At 34.5% G+C, this 20898-nt stretch overlaps 3 protein-coding genes across 3 annotated transcripts; all 3 read right to left on the reverse strand.

Moving 5' to 3' along the window:
- Positions 1-2524: 2524 nt before the first annotated feature.
- On the reverse strand, positions 2525-8923 carry LOC120085623 (ARM repeat superfamily protein). The gene is made up of 2 exons (XM_039041706.2): positions 7281-8923; positions 2525-2663 (listed from the first exon to the last, which is right to left on the reverse strand). Exon 1 carries the CDS (start codon positions 8703-8705, stop codon positions 7293-7295), a length of 1413 nt encoding a protein of 470 aa, XP_038897634.1. The 5' UTR covers positions 8706-8923; the 3' UTR covers positions 2525-2663; positions 7281-7292.
- A 3855-nt stretch (positions 8924-12778) lies between these two features.
- On the reverse strand, positions 12779-15559 carry LOC120085622 (Mitochondrial transcription termination factor family protein). Its single transcript, XM_039041703.2, is given in 6 exon segments — positions 12779-12969; positions 12971-13264; positions 13536-14228; positions 14321-14493; positions 14565-14649; positions 15122-15559. Coding segments are annotated over 6 exon segments (1626 nt in total). The 5' UTR covers positions 15449-15559; the 3' UTR covers positions 12779-12915.
- A 2321-nt stretch (positions 15560-17880) lies between these two features.
- LOC120085621 (FRIGIDA-like protein 1) lies at positions 17881-20799 on the reverse strand. The gene is made up of 3 exons (XM_039041702.2): positions 19831-20799; positions 18990-19165; positions 17881-18888 (listed from the first exon to the last, which is right to left on the reverse strand). The coding sequence occupies exons 1-3, from the start codon at positions 20639-20641 to the stop codon at positions 18151-18153; spliced, it is 1725 nt and encodes a 574-aa protein (XP_038897630.1). The 5' UTR covers positions 20642-20799; the 3' UTR covers positions 17881-18150.
- Positions 20800-20898: the final 99 nt, after the last annotated feature.

Below are 20898 nucleotides of genomic sequence, written 5' to 3' on the forward strand. Positions count from 1 at the left end.
GGGTAATGAGTATTAAGTGAAAAATAAGACAAAAAAATATAAATCTTGAAATGTTTGAACTAAATTGAAACAAAACACGAACTCCAATGATAAAATTATAAAATTTTAAAATTTAAAGATTAAATCGAAATCAAAATAAAAATTTAAGGATGAAAAGTAAGATTTAAGAATTAAAAGTGTCACGTTTTAAAGTGTATGACCAAATAAGGATTAGACCCTAATATAGGGACCATAAATGTATATTTCTATAAGAGAAGGGTAAAAGAATCTATGAATTGGTTTTGTTGATAGTTTACGTAAGCGGAGCATCATGTGACACATTGTTTGTTAGTTGACTTGTGGATCATAAAGTTCAAGGGATCCACAGATTAATGTTAGTTTAGAGTGAATTTTAAATGACTTACCATTAACCAAATTATTTTTTTTATAGTAATTTATGGAATTAACCTAATTAACTATTCAAGGGTAATAAGTTAATCCTAACCAATTGATTGATTAATAATATACTAACGAGTTTTCATTTTTAAAAAGGAAAAAAAAAAAAAAATTCAAAGTTTACCCAAGTTTGTCAAGTTATATAAATTATAGTCCAATCTTTTGGTTTCATCACATTGTAGTCAAAACTTAGACAAGTATTGTTATCCTAATCTGAAAATTAAAAAGTGTTACAGTTTCTATCCTCCAATAAATTATATTTTGAAATTATGTTAAGGAAATTATTTCAAAATGCTTTCGATGAATTATAAAACTTATGTATGGTGAAATTGATAAGATTCCAAAGAAAAACAACATTAGAAGCTATCTTTTGTTAAAGTTTGTGAGTTTTGGTAAAGTTGTTCATTAGTTAATTTGTGGATTAATCGAATTCTTGACATTATTCAATCTAATGAGTTTATGTAGATTTTTATATTACTTTTTGTTAAAACTAGTGAAAATTAGATCGAGGGTAGAAATTATAACATTTAACTAAATCTAGTCTAACTCCTAAATTTAAGGGATACATATATAAACCAAGATCACATCTGAATAAATGATATCCTAAAGATATGAATGTATTAAGAAAGACTTAAAATAGTTGATGCCTACAACCTATACTAATAAGGCACACATTTTTTTTTCCGTGGTTCAGTCATAGAATCTTCGAGATTTAGTATGCTTACAAAATTTCTCTTTTATTATTATTATTATTATTTGTTCAAATAATTTATCATATAAAAATTTAACCTTTGTCCATTCACTAATGCTTCATAAATATATAAAATTGATATCCTAAAATTTTTTTAAAAAATATCATTTATTATTGTAAAAATCAACATTCCTATGTGTACATTATACTATCAAATACAACAATTTATGACTTCTAGCAATTTTATTCTCAAGTATCCATTATCCTCCGTGCATATTAAGAACATTGAACCAAACAACCCCTAAAAATCCTGCCAAATTCGTCCTTAATTCCATATCATGTGCCATACAAAAACATACCTACCTAAAATGAGGACATACTCATCATAATTGAATAAGAGATACTTTCAAGGGTGACCTAGTGGTTTAAAGGAAAAAAAGAACAGAGAGTTGAGAATTGATTTCAAACTTTAGAGTGCCACCTACTTAAGTTATTAAGACACCACAAATTTTCTTGCTATCAAAATTTTTTTTTACCTGCGAGTATTTGGACCAGCTTATACGCACCTCGACTAATCTCACAGGACAGTCTATCTAATCCTACAACATTTAGGTGCCAAGAAAACTAAGTGGGATTTTGAATCCTAAATAGGTGATTACCATACATCGAACCCATGATCTTTTAACCTTTTATCAAGGTCATGTCCCCAGTTTATTATTAAGAATCTATGATGGTTTCATCAAAATGTTATAAGACCAAAAAAAATTATTCAATAAAATTAGTTAAAGTGCGTGTAAACAGGTCCGGACAGAAGATTGGACAGAAGTATGGGAAAATCGAAGCAAAAGATTTCCCCATTCTCTCTCTCCACCTGTGTCATAATCTGCATTCAACACTTGGAGAGATCTAAATATGGAGTTGCTATCATGTCATATAATTATAAAGAATGAAAACAGAATATAAAGAAGCTTAGCAATCAAATGTTAGTAAGATCAAATAACCATGGAATAAAATTAGTCAAAATGTGTAAGTCGTTCTATACAGAAGCATATGAGAATAAAAGCTAAAGATTTCCCCTTCTCTCTCTTCACCTCTGTGTCATAATCTGTATTCAACAATTGGAGAGATCCAAACAAGCAATTGCTATCATGTCATATAATTATAAAGAATGAAAACAGGATATAAAGAAGCTTAGCTGATGAAACAGTAGATATTTGGGCATTGCATGCAGTGAGTGTACGACTCCTCCTAGGATGCCATTGGAAGCTGTGGCAGCTACTTCCATGGCATATTCACACATCCTCAGCTGCTCTGCTACTACACTGCTGTGAGGGGACTGCCAACCAAGTGGTTATGTTACAGTAAAAACGCCTGCGGATGGAGTCAGAAGCCTGCAAACACAAACCAAATTCCAAACAGAAACCCTTTCTATAAAATGGCACAAGTTATGGTGCCAACCCTGACTTTCTTCTCCTTTCTTTTCTACGGACAGTTTTTTTTCCTCCTTGAACTTTAGGGATGGAGATCTGACAAAAAACTGAAAAGTCATTCAGATATATGAGAAGGGGTAGAAAAAACTTATGGCATTTAATCAAATAAGATAGAAAATTATATGCATTTATCCCTCTCCCATGCAGAATGTTTCAACTTTTAATGAATATCTTTAATCACTAATGTTTGTAGCTTGGAGAAAGTTTGTTGGCTTTGAGTCAATGGCAATGAATGAATTGCCATTTATGATGCCTAGGTAGTCATTTGTGCCAAGTCCTAACTAAGCTCGCAAACCAAACACAAATATTACACAGATTCAAGTACTAAAAACTTATAACTTATTCTTTTAGACGATTCAAACACATCTTATCACATAATAATTAGAACGTCTCAATTTCAGACTTCATAAACTATGGCTTATTAACAACAAAATTTCGGATACAAGATCATTATGGCGTTTCCTAAAGTAAATGTCAGTAGTTCAAATCAGTAAAGATTCCATTTTATGATTCTTAGGCTTGCAATAATAACTCACGATAAACGTGTCCTAATTCAGCAGGTCCTCCTTTTTCTTTTGTTGTTTGGGATAAGGTAATACATACATTACCAAGATATGAATTAATACAAAAGAGGAAGATAGAAACATCTATTGCAGCCAAGAAGCCTAGAAAAATGCATCCCAATTGACAAGGACAGAACAATGAGTATAATTTCAGAAGTTATTTTAAAGAACCTACCAATTAGAAGCAAGAAATTGCGTTAAGCCAACCATAAAAGAACTATTTCTTTCCATCTAAATTTCCTACAAAAGATTCTTAATGGCATTCAAACAACTTCAGCCTCGTCTTTGAACAAAGGACCGCACGACACATCAGAGATGGTACATTTGCAGTCTTCACAAAATGGATACCAAAAGCTTCCAGCAGCTGATACAGCAAGAAGAGCTAAACAAACAAAACAAAGAGATACAATCTGATCATCAAACCCCTTTTTTGCAGAGCAAGAGATATTATTATTTTTTATTTTTTAATTTTGGAAAAAGTGGCAGAAACTCTCTGGAACCTTTTCCATAGTTTATTTCATGGAGCTACAGTCGAGTGAAAAAACTACATTAGTTTTCTTTTTTTTTTTTTTTAATCACCAAATGAAAGAAGCAGGTCAATTATAGAAGCTTTGTGTGTCCTCTATAGGGCTCCTTTATAAAATCAACTTTGAAGGGACTTTACTGTCCAACAATTCTGAGTTAAATCTTGCAGCCCCATTTTAGAAATTTATTTGAATAATACCCGGAACATATCCTTTCATTTAAGGAAGGTTGAAGAGACCTACTTGCCATGCTAGCAAGAGGTTAAGAGGCTATCAGCCAAAAAAGAGAAACTATGATAAGACCTTAAAAAGATTTCATATGCAAATTCAGTTGATAACCTACATGTCAGTATAAGTCATACAATTCCAATATCAATCAAAACCTATGCTATTGGTATTGGGGTAGGGGAAGGGAGGGACCTTTTACCTTTTTCATATCTTATGCATGTGTCACGAAGTGCAACTAGAGTTTAGATGTCCTGCTGAATTATTACTCAACTTGGAGATAACAGTAGGATATGAGGACTCAACTAAAAACCTCCCACTTCAATATGGATTAAATTACAGAGGGTTTCAATAGCAAGAGATAACATGATCATTAAACTCGGCATATTGCGGATGACTAGTTTTAACTCCTGATGATAGAGCAAGTTAGCTTCCAGTTAGTCAACTTACATAATTACAAAGGTGGCATCAATAATAGAGAAGAGGTAACGTCTGTGGCAGATACTTTCTGTTGGTGGAGGGTTGGCCCCTGAATTATTTGGGTTTACGTTTAAGCGGCAACTCGTAGGGAATTTTGGATCACAGGTGGGAAAAAATCCGGAAAGACTTTAAAAATGGAAGAAAATTTATACTTCTGCCAGAGAAAAATTCACATTGATCCAATCCATTGTTGTTATAGCCTCTCAAATTACTATGTACGGTTTCTTAGGCTGTTGTAACTTATTATTGTGACTAAAGAAATCGATAAAATTTTGAGATATTTCCTATGTGAAAGGCCTAAACCTTGATGGCATCATAATTATTAATGCCCAAAGAAACAGGAGCTTTGGTCATTAACAAATATGCCAGTCACAATTACTTCTCTCATCAAATAGCTTCTGAAGCATGATTTCTTATGACATGAAGTTGTGACTTAGTAGTAAGTTAAGGTTTTGGGTGGCAAACATATGAAAAGAAGTAAAGCTGGAAGCTGCAGCTTATGGAATCATATTTTGGAATTTTTGATTGAGCTTTCTACCCTCAAAGTTGCCAAAGACTTAAATTGTAAAGTCATGCATAGACAGGCAGCGAGAACTCCTCGGTTTGACGGTGTTGAGACCAACCTTAGAGTCATAGGGACCCTACAGGTGCAGGAAAGTTTTGCTTTTGAAAGTTTGGACGACCAGATGGTTTGTAAAATAGATCCTTCAGGTATTCTAACTTGCAAGTCTTTTCTCAGCGAGCTTACAGCAGATCACCCTGTACCAAAGTATATTCAAGGCTCTACGGAAAGGTAAATACCCTAATAACCTATAAGGGTGAAAGTACTCCTCTGGACTGCTCTTATTGAAGGATTGAGTATAAATCACTGGTTACAAGCAAGAAATCCTCGCAGCGATATCCTCTGTAGCCGTTTGATCCTTCCTTGGCACATCTGGAGAAGCTTTATGGTGGAGGCCTTTTAGCACGTCTAGAATTAACAGGACACGATTTTCAGAATAGAACAGCGTAACTAAATTAATTATGGAATTGTTTTTAGAAGGAAAGCTGGAGTTCTTTAATCTGGTCCTATAAAAGCAATTGAGATTTGAGGGAGGTTTGGCTAAGGAGTATAGATGGATCTTTCAAAATGAATACAAGGAGCCCTCAAATATTGGGGATATATTTATTTGCAACTTCTCTCTGGAGCTATTGCCCAAAATATTCATGCAACTATTAACTCTCCTAAAAAACTCTAGTTGGAGTGCCTACTTTAAGCTCCGTAGGTTTTCTTTCCCCATATTTTTAAAATTAAGAAAATGAAACTTCAAAATCGATTTACTTCTTGATGGAAAACAAAATGAAGCAAACAAAGGGGTCCTGGGTATATACAGAGCAAACAAAATGTAGGAACTTCAAACCCACCCCGACAAACAGAAACCTTAATTATCAAATAAAGAGCAATCAAAATAGAAAAGAAGAATATTATGGGAGAAAATAGCAAAAAAAGCCCAAGGGACTGAAAAATCAAATGCATAGCTCCACAATCTCCACAATCTCCTCGAGCTCATATTATATGTTCTACAAAATGTTCCTATTTCTGCAGTTGAATACACCATAAAATAAACAACAGAAAAATAAAAATCTGTTTGCCAAAGAAAATTTCCTCCATTCTCCAATAAACCACTAAAATCCAAATTAGAAGTGAGGTTGAACCCGAGCATTTGGCAAGCATCTGCCCCATATTGGGCCGGAAAAAGAGTTGTGCCGCAATATATAACTTTAATCCTCTGTTCCTACACAACATGGTCCACAGGAGAAACAAACAAAAGATAAACCTCTGAATAGTGATCACAGATTTAATTCGATCATGGGCCACAAGTCAAAAAGAACTTTAGCTTTTTGGGAATATCCAATTCCTAAATCATCAAAATGAGATGAAGGCAATTAATCAAGGAAGAGGAAATTGTGGTAGAGAAAATGAAGCTGCACGTAAAAACATCAAAAGAGTACGATACCCAAACCCTCTTGTCCTCAATCCAATGACTAAGGATCACAGCATGAATGACTTACGAAAGAGACGGCAGGTCCCAACTCTCTCAATCATGAAGTTTCTCACAGGTTCGAGTTCAAGAAAGAACAACTCATAATATATTATAATAATTATATTTCTAAGAGAGAGTGAGAGAAAGATTATAATACTAATAGAAAATAATGTAATTAACAGAAAAGCACACCACCAAAATGAAGGGATCAAAGTGCAATAATTATCACTAGCTGCATTCTAACGAATCTTGATAGAAATGTCCAAACAAAAATAAAACATATTTCCAAAGCAAAGATGCCTCCCCTAAATTAAAACGGAAAGGCCAATTCAAACATAACTTAGTGGAAAAGGCACTAATCGCCATCTCAAAAGTCGAGAGTTTGATCCCTCACCCCGCAATTGTTAAACTAAAAAGATTAAATAATATAAAATGGAGAGCTAAAGTTTCAAATAATCAGGGGGTGCTTACGTGTATAATCTTTTAATGACATTTTCTTTATATAAAATATTGCATAATCTAGAAGTAAATTTTTAGGTTTCAGATCTTCTACATGAATGTTTTTTTTTGCAAGCTATAACTTTCAACGCTATTATCAATTTCATAAATGCATAATTCATTTCTTCCATATTGTGTTTGAAATGCATATATCTTAATTTGAAAGGTAAATGCTTGAGCATGAAAACAGCGAATATGTAATTTATAAATGTGTTTCCAACATGTTTATGTCCAAATTCTATCTTCGAGAAGATAAAGCCATTGCATCTATCTAAGCTTGTATTCATATCTTATGGTTGTGTTTGATGGCATGCTTCTTAGATTACAAATGACCTATGGAAAAATAGTACCACTGCAAAAAGTTATAGAAGATCTGGATCTCCTGTAAATTGGTTGATTCCCATTTGATGCAGGGACCTCACGCTTTGCCTTTCAGCAGCACGAATATGAATCATTCTTTCCTGCAAATTCTGGAAAGCAGGAGTGCTGACTGCTTCAGATACTCTAGTACAGTATAAGGGGTCTTCAGAAAAATTTAAAAGGGCCTCAGTAACATTATCTTTCACTTCTTCTAACTCATCTTGCAATAGCCCTATTAGTCGTTGGATTGCCCCTGCATCAGCAAGTGCAACCCTGTCTGTTTCATTATAACTTAATTGTGCTATAGCTCCAGAGACTTTTTCCCTTACTTCATCATTCCCATCGTGTAATAGATCCACCAAAACTGGAATGGCACCCGAATTCTGCACAACTGATATGGAGTACTTATAGCTAGAAAGATCCCACAAGACATCAGCAGCTGCAGCCTTTCCTCCACTATCACCTTCTTTAAGAATTCTCACTAGATGATCAGAAATTACAACCGCATTCGCTTCAGCTACAGCTAAGAGACAGAAGACATCCTCTGCAATCTCCTTACCAATAGGATCAGGCCACTGAAGAAGCTCAGCAAATAAAGGGATGGCCCCAGCTTGTGCAAGAGGCCTAATATAGGTTACATGAGCTGAAACTACTCCAAGGGAATTACCAGCTACCAATTTTGTCACATAATCTCCTTCACGAAGTAGCTCAATAAGCACTGGAACAACTCCCAACTCAACAAGCATGCGTCTTCCACGCTTTGTAATTGCAAGTAAACCAATTGCTTGACAAGCTCTTTCTCTGGATGCCATGCAACCAAATCTAGCAGCTTGAACAAGAAAAGGGAGGCCTCTTAAACTAATAAGGGCCTTCCTAACCTCTCTCAGTAGTGCCATTGCACTCAAAATCTCCAATAAATATCTCCTAGTGCCATCAAATACAGAATCAAACATACCAATAATAACTTCCAAACCCCCATTTCTTGCTATAATCACACGACTAGTTTGATCAAAAGTAACAATACTCCAAACACATTTAACAAGAATCTTACGAAAACAACCACTAGAATGTGGCAATGACCTCAGCAAAGATTCTAAAGCGCCAGAATGACCTACCGCCGCCGCCAACGTACCATCACCTTGACAAGATATACATCTTAGACAATATGCAGCAGCTCCTCTCATGGATTGGCTTGAATTACTGGTGGGGTTATCTTCAAGATGCTTAGCAATAAAGGGTATGGCACTGTTCAAAATATTTTCCGGGGCATTTTTGGAGAGATGGGCCAATTTGATTGTGGCTTTCACTTTAACAGCCTCGGATTCTGAAGCCATAACGTTTTCATACTGCGTCAGTGCTGCTTCCCAATCTAGATTCGGCTTTTCAGATGCTCTATGAATCTGTGAGTGCCCCATGATAGATAATGAGAACCGATGAAATTCAAAGCCCTAATTGATTAAGAAACGAGAAGGCCAACTGAGCAGCTTGAAATTGGTTGAAGTCGATGAAATACTCCAGTAGAAATGAAAGAGATAGGAGTCGGAATCCATGGTGGCGAGAAGAAATTATCCCGGCGCTGATTGATCGGTATTTTCCCGGGAAAACGAGTGGGGATCGGCCGTTGAAGAAGCCCAATTTTGAGAATTGGATTCAAAATTTGATCTAAGAATTTATACTTATCAGTTAAAAAAAACAAAGTTTAAAATACGGATGTTACGCAAATGTGAAATGTGGATAAAATTTTGATCTGGATATTGGAATAATTGTACAGAGGCCGGGCCCAAAGGAAAATTATAAAAATAAAAATTACCACATTGTAAAAACAAAGTTCAAAACCAATCCATTTTCGCCTTCTCATTATCTAATCACATTGTAAAATTACCACTTTAATCTTAAATAATATCATTCTTCTTTCTCATTTTGCGGTTTTTTTTTCATGCATTTCTTGTTTTGCAGTTTTTTTTTCATGCATTTCATCTTCCATTTTATTTTTTTTATACATTTGTTTACCATCTAATATCGAGTAGTGGACATAGAATATAGAGCACCAAACCCCAAGCATCGAACATCGAGTAAACTTCTGAATCAAGCATAGAATATAGAACATAGAGCATCGAACATCAAAGATCGAGTAACGAGTATATAGCATAGAGCACAAAGCATTGAGCATCGAGAAAACTTATGAATCATAGCATGTGGACGGTTCTGAGAGTCAAATCAATAAATTCACATAATGCTGATGCAAGCAAAATACCACTTTTCATTCCATTTCAAATAGGTGACTATTTTTCATTTGGGCTCCACCATACCAAAAAAAAAAAAAAATGGACATTTTTTGATATAAAAATAAAAATTCAATCAAAATATTTAAGGGGCCTTTTGTTTATTTAGGAATTTAGTTTACCAAGATATTTAGATGCTTGAAATTATAGATGTTCGGAATTAGGATGTCCGACATCCTTAAATAACCATGTTTATTTTGTATAAATTTTTTGAAGATATCTATTATTACTTAGATAACCGTATTTGTTTTATAAGATTTCTATCTTGGAGTGTCTTAAATTTATCTAATGTTCTAAGAATGTTCTAACGACTATTCATTAGTTTATAATTAATTTAATATAATTTGAAATTATATAACAAATTTGTTTTTATTTATTTGAATTTCTTTTTTAAAATTAATATAGTTTTATTACTTTATTTGTTATTTTTCTCAATAAAATAATATATATTAATTTAATATTTTTATAAAATAAATATTAATTTAAATTTAAATTTGAATATCTTTCTAAAAAAATTATAAAAAAAAAACTCCATACAACCGAAGAGAGTGAAACACATGGTTGATTGCATTTATTTTAATTATAAAATGAAAATAAACAAAAGGATTATTTATATATATAGATGAAAAAATGGTTTAAAAAAAAGTAAAGAAATGATGTCCTAAACACAGAAATCCAAAAAACTCATGTTTAAGGAGAGTATCTAACGTTCTCGAGATACTCTCCATGAGGGAATCCTAGAATGTCATAGAATCTCGAGATGCTCTGACATTTTACATCACCACAAAACAAATGTGGTAATCAAGATGTCTATTTTATGAGAATCTTGGATTCCCACGAAACAGACTCCTAAATGAGTAAATATGTTCAATTTTTTATGTTTCATGAATATTTTACGATATAATATAAATGTCAATTCAGACCTTATAACAATAATTCATGAAAATATAGAAATATTAATGAAGATTAGATGCCAAAGTGAGCTTGGTTATGTGGTATTGACATGCACTCTAAGCCAAGAGGTCGGATGTTCAATCTCCCACCTCTCATGTACTAAAAAAGAATTTACACATATCGACGTAAATTTAATATCATGGTTAAAACATCAAACAAATAATGATAGTGTAATTATAATTACCACCATTGTTTGAAGGTTGTTTTTGCAATTTTTTCTTAAATAAATTATTAATAACTACTTTCACTTTTTTCCCTATACAAACTACTATTTTCACTATTTTTTTTTTTAGGGAAAAAAAACTCAAAATCATGAAAATGGAATTATTCTCCTAGCAAGAAATTGATAGCGTAATTCATCCTAAATAAAATAGAGAAAATCATAGTTAAAAGATAAGTGGAAAAACTACTCAAATTTTCCACATTTACTTCTAATATACATTGAAATTTAGTAAGAATCTACCAATTGGTTAAATCTTCACAGGCGCCCTGACAACCCTTTCCCCACCCTCGTCTGAAGTCTCTTCCATTTTTGAGAAGAGACTTCAACGAACTGTATAGAAACAAAACCAACCACTTCTATTCTCGGAGCCCACAGAAAGGTATATGAAGAATGACTTTTTGGTCCCTTTCGTCCAGTGGTTAGGACATTGTCTTTTCATGTCAAAGACACGGGTTCGATTCCCATAAGGGATAGGCACTCATCTCGGCCGCTTTCTCTTAGTGTTCATTGCTGAGTGATCACTCGCGATCTGACTGGAAAAGGCAATCCAGAAGCTTCCTCTCTCCCAACAAGCAAGATGAGATCACCACTTTTCTCAGTAATAGACTTCCTTTCATTCTTCCTTGCTTAGCCTTAGATGTCCTTTCATAGATTCTCGAACTCCGACAGGCGAAATCTCCATGCATGCATTCTTTCCACATCTTTTTTTTTTTCTTCTTCTTCTTCTTCTTCTTTTGGCCATTTTTGTTAGGCATTGAACATATAATCCTACAAGAATAGAGAATTAAATTGAAACCAAAATCAGAACTTAAATATTAATCTCCTTTTGATAATCATTTTATTTTTTATTTTTGTTTTTGAAAATATTAAGTCTATAAACACTATTTTCATCTCCAATTTTTTTCCTTTGTTATATTCTTTTTACTAATGGTTTAAAAAACCAAAATTTGAAAACTAAAAAAAAGTTGTTTTCGTTTTTAAAATTTGGCTAAGAATTTAACTATCATACTTAAAAGAAGGATACAAATCATTGTAAGAGATGAAAAGAAAATAAACATAATTTTCAAAAAAACAAAATATTTACCAAATAAAAACTTAAAAACAAAAAAAGGTACTCTTCCCAATATTGCACAAATCACTACTAAACCAATTTTGTAGTTTGTTAGAAAAGTTGTTTCTATAGTTTAAGAGTGGTTTTGTGCGATTTTCCCTTTTAATAATTAAAAGATGAAATTATTTTCCTTTCCTCATTATTGTTTACAACTGGCCACTTAATTTGGTGGTGCCTCAACACCCTTTCCCCCACTCAGTTCCTAGGTCTAATTTATGTGTTTACGGAGAACTAGAAAATGTATTCAGAAACCAAAATTTTCTGTTTCCATAATTTTTCATAAATCTTGAAAAACATCTTTGTTTAGAAGTATAAGAACCAAACTAATAATCAGTTACCGAACAAATTTGTTTTCTAAAAACCAAAATAAAAAACAAACAACTGAAAATCAATTGATTATCGAACAATATCTTAATTATCAAATTTTATACATAAAGTTATGGGTGGACTCGCGGAGTAGACACGTAAGGGAAAAAAAATGTTTCAAAAGAGGAAAAAGAAGTGAATTCCCGTTAGCGAAAGGCCAAAATTTGTGTCAATTACACTATTTAACGACCAAAATTGGTGTCAATTACAACTTTCAGGGCATAGAAAGACCAAACCACCTGGAAGGCTGGAATTTATATGCTCATTATACAATGCCCCTCCTCCAATTCTTTGAAAGGATTTACAAGAGTTTCCGTTTACAAGCTTCAAAACGAGACCTTACAGTATGTATTCGAGTGCCAAGCTCTCCAGCTTCTTTTGAATGATCAAGTGCAGTAGGCACGGCAGGTAAGAATTCCACCTTTAATCTTACCAAAGAATTTCAGCCATCACTGAACTCTAAACTGGAGTAGTTCATAAGCTGATGGCAACGAGAAAAACGAATGGCTAGCACATCAATGTTCATAAACAACTCTCACCATAACATTCACGAAGTCGGACACTGTAATAACCTGCCAAAAGGAAACTGCAGTAGATATAAAGGATTAGAGAACTTGTGTCATCTATTTCAGTACTTTCATTTCATGTCAGTGTAGATGGAAGAACACCGAGGCGCAATCTAAGATATTTCACTTGAGAGTAATATGATGATCAACTATGTTATCATCTCCTTTCATATTTCTGCGCAAACTCCTTCAATAGTAATCTCTTCCGAAATTCAAGATACTTATCTAGGCTGGTTTCAGCCCACTGCTGACAAAAGCATTCATCAGTTGGAACGAGGGAACTTAAAGGGAATGGGCCCTTGGGTGCTTTCTTAAGAGAAACTAGGAACCGGTGTCGAGGCCGAATTCTCTGATCCAAGGACAAGCTTAGATACATGGGATATTTGGTCAGGGATTTCACTTCGTTACGGAGTTCGTTGATCAGATACATGTATTTCGGCTTCAAATTATCCTCCAGAGACAGAGAAAAGACCTGAAGTATCAACTAATCCAGTTCAGGGGCCTAAGACAAGAATTTATGAAAAAAGTACTAAATGCATTTGAATTAAGCTTGCAACCAAGAGGAAGCAACAAATAAATATAAGGAATGCCACTTCTTACAGCAAGAGAATATTTCAAGACAAGAAGAATATAAGCATTACTATGAGGAATAAAAAGGGTTCGGTAAGTAAGGCTTTAAAATAAAAGGGGTATATTTTTTTCTCAAAACATGTTCACAGAAACAGAAAACAAATGCAAAATACCTGTGTAAGGCTAGTTAAGACTTTCAAGATCTCTGAATTTCGCATTCCAATACTTCTAAGGAAATTGATCCTGGGTCGTAACCCGTCATCGATGCTATAATGGAGGAGTTGAGGATGTTTAGTTACCATCTTCACTACATTATCACGAGGAGCTCCAATTTCCTTTGAAAGAAACATATATCTGGTGTTCCATGATATATCAATTCGTTGAACCAGGATTTGAGGACTCAGTTGCACAACTTTACCCAAATCCTTTTCCTCGATGCCAACTTCCTCAACCAAGTATCGGACGGTGGGTTTTAATGAATTCTCAACGCTATAAGAAAATAGAGATGGAGCAGCAGCAATGATCTGCCCCACTCTGGAATTTGGGATTCCCAAACTAAGTAAGAAAGCAACATGGGATTTCAAATTGTTCTCTACTGTGTACTCAAGAATTTGGGGCTGTCTCAAGAGTATTCTTCGGACATCCCTCTGTTTGACACCAACACTTAACAAGTATTCTAGTCTTTCTTGAGCAGAATAAACATTTATTTGAAGAGACGGCATGTGTCTCTCATACATTTGGAGAAAATGTGATTCCTTGAGCCCAAATGTTGTAAGATAATCAAGTAGAGGAAACCATTTCTCATCCAATTCTATTTCTTCTGCCAGACGAGGAAATCTAATTTCCATAGCCTTCTTGGTCATCAACTGAATCAATGGAAACAAATGAACATTTAACATCTATTTTAGCAATCTGAGAGTGTTAGTAAAGTTGCAAACTCCCAAATTTGTTGACCCACCTTTCCTTTCCTGCCTATGTTGGTAGAACAAACTTCCTCCTCAATAGTGAAGTCTTGTTTTACAGTATCATTTGTGCTATCTTGAAAATCAAGGCGGTTGGTGTTAACTTCAAAACTATTCCCATCGTTAGATGATCTTATACCCCTGCTTTCTCTGGGATGTCTCAAGTTATCTGCACAAGAAGACTATACCGAGTAAATTGCTCACTCCTTTAGGAGGACAAATCAAATAACAAAAGATAACCTCGCTGTGAGTTGTTACTTTTGGTTCTGCTTTGCAACCTCGTTCTCTTTCTTTTGGCATCATATTCAACATCCGAGAAATCACCCTAGAAAATGAAAATCCCACAGTTCATAGACAGTAAAAGGTGAGATTCTCAATGACCAACTGCATAATGCATAAAGAACTAAAAACAAAAAAGCCAACAAATCTACTTAAAAAAGCCCAATAGAAATGGAAGCAATAACATGAAAATGAAAGATAAAATTTCCTCTAACTTCCCTAATGCACTTTTGAATTACCCAATTAAAACAAGATATAAAAATTCATGAAGCTCAATTGGTTGTCCAATGTCCATGGCCAGAACTATTTTATCTGTATTCAGTATAACCACAGTTTCAAATACTCCTTTTTTCTACTCTTCACTTATCACTGAACAGTCAAGTTTCTCATCACAACAATAATCAATTCAACCACTTCCCAATAATGAAAAATTAAACAAAATCACAAAACCCACATTCAATCAACCAGCAAACACACAAACATAAAGAAAACCACAAAAACCGGAAATGAGAACTCACATTATCCAACCAAGCATCATCATCATCCCCATCACTGCTAAACTCATCCACATCCTCCCCATCTTCATCGCTATCAAAAGGCGACAAAGTCTGACCAAACCTCGACTTCCGTTTGGGCTTGAGAATCCTGGCATTGGAGTGGGTCGACCGGACCACAAACCGACGCACATTTCTCCTCCTATTCCGACTACCAATCCCGACTCCATGAAAATTACAGGCTGAGGTCGAAGAACTGAGCCGGAATTGGGTAGATAAATACAAATCGGAAGAAGAGGGAAAATCAGAGTGAGCTGTGGGAGAGAAAGAGAAGAGGGAGAGAGAAACCATTTTTGAAGCTACAGAAATGGATAAGAGAGAGAGAGAATATACCGAAAAACCCTAAACAGAGAGACAGAGAATCTCTCGGTTTCCTGATATTTAGGAATTTTCGTTTTTTGGAATGAATAATGTGTGGAGAACGACGACGTTTGAAGGGTGACGTGTCCTTTTGGGAAAAAACGCGGTTGGCGCGAAACGAAACTGAAAAAGGACGACGTGGCAAGATAAAAACGGCTTTCTGAAAGGATTTGGAGTTGGTGTACGAAATTATTGAAAACGACACCTGCGGGTTGCGTGGTTCAAAATTAAGATTAATATAAAAATAAAATCTCGAAAGGTAAAATATCATTTTAATCTTCATAGATTTTTTATTTTATTTTATTTTTATTTTAATCTCCTTTTACTTCAAGACATCTTAAATATAGTCTCTCAATATTCTTTTAATCAAAATGAATTAAAATAATAATAATAATTTTCTTGCAATAAAATACAATATGGAAATATATTTCTATAATGTATTGTAAAAATGATAGATAATAAAATATTTTGGATAAAAAAATAGATAATAAAATGTTTTGGATAAAAAAATAGATAATAAAATGTTTTGGATAAAAAAAAGTAATAGTTTGTGGTTAAATTTAAGATTTATTGACAATAACAAAGACTAAAATTAAACATTTGAAAAATGTAGATAAAAAAAAATAGCATCTTAACTTTCCTTTTCCCTTGCAAAATCAAAAGCTCTAAACAAACAAAAGAAAAATAGCATTATGCCTTAAATTTGCCCACATCTTAGCTATTGCATCCGAGTCTTAATATATGTAATTAATTAATAAATAAATAAACCAACAGTAATTCAGGCTATAATGGGCACCTATATGGAGAATTTAAAATCTTACAAATTTCTTTAGTAACTAAAATCTAATAAGGTTAAAATAGTTGTCCCATGAAAATAGTCAATGTGGCTAAACTCACAAATTAAAAAAAAAAAAAAACATTTAAGATCCCATCTGATAAACAATTTATTTTAAAAATTAAGCCTACCGACACTACTTTCATCTCCAAATTTCTTCTTTTTTTATCCACTTCTTACCAATGGTTTAAGAAACTTAACCACATTTTGAAAAGAAAAAAAGCTTTAAAAAACTTATTTTTGTTTTGGAATATGACTAAGAATTCAACTATTATATTTAATAAAAAAAAATGCAAATCATGATAAGAAATGGAAAGAAAATAAACTGAATTTTCAAAAACTAAAAATAAAAAATGAAATGATTACCAAACAAAGCCTAAATAAATTCCATTCACAAATCTCCTTTTTTTTCTTTTTTTTTTTGGAATGTAAATATAACAAAGAAAAAAGAAAACCTAGTTGAATTGTTGAAGTTGAACTGATTGCCAAACATGAAAGGAATTGCTAGGACCATAATCGTATAACCCAGGGCAAATATCAGTGATAATGTCTCTAGGATGGGGTGAGTTAATTAGCAATCACCAAAGAGAATCAAAGAAAAAACATAATTGCTTACCAATTTGTACAAAGTAATGACATTTACAAGTATCAAAGGTATTGAATCATTCTATTTTGAGCATCATAACCTGTTTTATACAAATATACAAGATTGGAAATACATACCCTATTGCTAATCCGAGCACAGTCCAATAAATAAATGCACCAATTACCATCTCAAAGATGGATGGTTTGTCCCGATTGAACTAAAAAAAAAACACATACCCTGCTTTTAGTACAAAATAAAATCCCCCTTCCCCCCAAACCCTTCGGTAAGCCCTTATATGCAAAAATCATGACAAAACAATTAATCCAAATGAGACAGAGATGCATATTTTAAGAGTGAAAAAAAAAAAGTTCTGATCAAATTAAGCTCATACATTGACTCGTACTCTGATTGGGGTATCTTCTTTACTAATGGAGAATGCATTTTCCACTCAAAATAATAACAGTGAGAACAATATTTCGGTTGATAAATAAACTGCATTATTTTCTCTTTTCCTTCCCTTTATGAGAATAACATGGGTCATGTTCAACCCAGAATTCTTAGCAACGTTTGGAAGTACTTTTCTTAAGTTTTTTCTTGGCATAACCAAAAGCATTTCTAACTCAAAATTATTTGGAATTAAGCTATACAACTTTAAAATATATACATACATGTATATATGTATAAGTATGTGTATATATGCTTCTAAAAACAGCACTTTCAGAGTGTTTTTGACCTAAGTGATTCTTAAAGGATGTTTTCTTAAAAGATAAATAGGTCTAGAACTAGAAGTTTAGAACCAAACAAAAAAAGTAATTTTTCATAGACCACTTTTTGGTTAAAGTGTCTATAATTGAAGTACTTTTCAAGCCAAAATTATATTGGAAAGCACCTCCTTTCCAAACACACTTTTCCTAATGTAAATTTCCAAAAGAAAAATGACAGTTTGAAAACGAAAGAACCAGACTATACAAAAGATCAAGGGATCATTTCAAGTCCTACAGAAACCATGCCAAGAAGAGCAAATTTGCCTTCTAACGGTAGTGGCACTCTGTGCCAAGTCAGAAAAAGTTAATTTCCCAACTGTACTACAAGAAACACAAACCAAATTCATGGATACTACGACAAGAGATAGGAAGATGGCTGCCATGTTCATGTTATATCCCATAGCTACCAGCTGATCCAAAAAGTATTCTATCATAGGCAATTTAAAAACTACTGGGGATAGTAAGATGGATGGAAAAGGGGTGGCACACCCACACCATACACAGGTGGTGCATATGGCTCTGATGGATATGTGTGTGAATTAGCAGTGGTTGCATTTCCAGGAAAACCCATGGGGCCTCCTGCCAAACCATAATACTCAGCTGATGAGCCATGATAAGAGGCAACAGCTGGAGTGGAGCCTGCCACTGCCATACCATAGGCCATAGCTGATGAGCTCTCAAAAGGAGCAGGGTGTTGTTCGGGCAACAAACCTGCTGGCTGTAGATGAGATTGTGCATATGAAACAGGATAATTTGGTAACAAACCTGCTGGCTGCAGAAGAGATTGTTGTTGATAAGGAGCAGCAAGATCAGCTACCAAACCTGCAGAAGGCAGGTATGGGGGATAAGTTGGATTCCCAACACCAACGAGATTTGGAACTGCAGCAGAGCCAACTGGAGCAGCCATGCGTGGGCGATTAATTGGAACCTGCCGTGGCATCTGTTTCTTCACCTGCAATTTCTGTTTCTTAAACCTTTGTTTCGCTTGTTGAGGTTGTTGTGGCTGTTTTTGTTTGGCCATAACAGGAGAAGCTCCTGCAGGGCGCTTCCTGTTGGCCTGTTGTTTCTCCAGCTGCTCAATTCGCTTTTCCAGGTTCACTCGCGGATAATCAGAATCAAGCTTGTATTCTTCAATTAATCTGATCACAGATTTTAATGCACCCACTTCTTTGGCAGTAGCCTCATTCTGCTCAAGAATATTTACAGTAATTGAAGTAATGAAACAATTATTTTCTCTAAAATCTGAAAGCAAATGAAGTAAAATAAGGTTGGATTGGATGTAAATACCAGTGCCCTGAGAGAATTTTTTCCTTCCTTGCAAACTGTTTTGGCCACCTTCTTGGACTCCTTCACATAATCTTTTAAGACGGGAACAGGAGGAAATTTTTCAGTCAACTCAAACTCGAAGATAAATTTGACAGCTAAAAGTTGCTTTCCCTTGTCTAGCAGTTTCTGAACAAGATCTGTGAAAACAGCACAAAGAATATGGCAATTTCAGTATGGTACAAGTGCAAACCATTATATTACACTAAAATACACTACTTCAAAGAATGTCAATGACTCAGGTATAGGCAAGCTTACAAATATATAAATACTGAGAAACCCCTCTACTTCTCATATCCTAGTTGTCCCATATTTACCTTCACATGGAATTTGCAAGCACATGCTTAAAACTTCATGAGTGTTGTGATCAACATATAATCTTAATGAAAATCATGTTGGTCACCAATACTCCATGTTAAACCTTTAACACTTGCACAATAATCTTACTTCGCATTAGTAATCCAAAGAAATAATCATAAGATCCTAATATCTTTGAAACTATGAGTTCGACCACCAAATTTTGGTTTTTGAACTTCTTGTTCAGCCTACATAAGGATTTAACAACGGCCAAAACTTATATGCGCAAGGACTGATTATGGATCTCTAAACTATGTTAAGACTTGGGATAAACTAACTTCAAAATTTGTATTTTTTCTATTCAATGTTGCCCTGAAGTTCTTCTGCATTAGAATGATATTTTTCAAAAATAAACCACACATGAATTCTCATTAAGGGAATGATAAAATAAGATACCCAATGTCTATGCTTCTCAAAATAAAACAATGTTCAAGAAAAATGTACCTACCAGCTACTTTATCACCCAAGCCAACGACTTTGCACAACTTGGTAGCTTGCCGATACCGAGCAATGATAGTGAAGTAATCAACAAGCTCATCCACGTTGAATTCTGATGTCAATTTATAAGCTGCAACCAAATGCAAAAACCCTAATGCATCCAATGGATCTTTCCCATCTTTGCTAAGGCTTTGTTTCCATTCCAATGCCAATTTCTTCGCCCTTTCCGTTACATGGTTGCTTACATTTGGACAATTATCCATCAGAGTCTCCAACAGTAGTATACAGCCTCTCCTCACATTGGATAATTTCAAGTTATTTTGCTTCGAATTAGAGTTGGCATTGAAGAATCCGTTCATTGCATCAAGAACCAGAGCTTCTTGGTCCGGCGCGCACTTAAGTGCAGCCGGAAGCTCATTCCTGACCGGTTCACGATCTTTCGGCAAATTACTAACAAATTTACTCAGCCCCTTACCGTCCATGCTCTCACACAGACGCTTCAAATCGGGCCGAGGCGACACAGAATCGGCAACTCCATCCTGTTCCTTCCGATTCTCCGCTTTCGGGCCCAATGAAGAACACGGCTCCTTCTGCTCGGGTTGATTTTGAACCACCGTGGACTCCAGAGACTCGAGCGCGTGGAATCTCTTAGTGAGAGAGTTCTGGATTGAAGTGAAGTGGGATTCGAGGTCGGACCAGGAGAGAGAGAAGGAAGAGAGGAGGTGGGAGTGGCCTTTAAGGTCGTCGAATGCCTTCTTCAAGTTCTGTTTCTTGGAATCTGCAAGTTCCAAAGCATCTGAGATTGCTTTGAGGTTCGCCATTGGCGAACGGGAAGAAGAAATTGAATAAAATATTGGAATTCTCGGAGTTGCAGAAACCCTAACCCTTAAGAATCGTCATCTTCATGAGTTGTTGATGACCAGAACAGTTTGCTCTTCACTTCTCATAGCGTTTTTGGCCCTCCGTCTTCACGATGTGCAAATGAAAATTTTGTACGAATGATCCAAAAATTGGATCCAAAATGTCAAATGATCATTTTTTAAAAAATAATATCAATTGATCCTCTACTGATATCATC

Source organism: Benincasa hispida, chromosome 9 (genome assembly GCF_027475165.1).
Source record: "Benincasa hispida cultivar pf3 chromosome 9, pf3_genome.v1.1, whole genome shotgun sequence".
Lineage (NCBI taxonomy): Eukaryota > Viridiplantae > Streptophyta > Magnoliopsida > Cucurbitales > Cucurbitaceae > Benincasa > Benincasa hispida.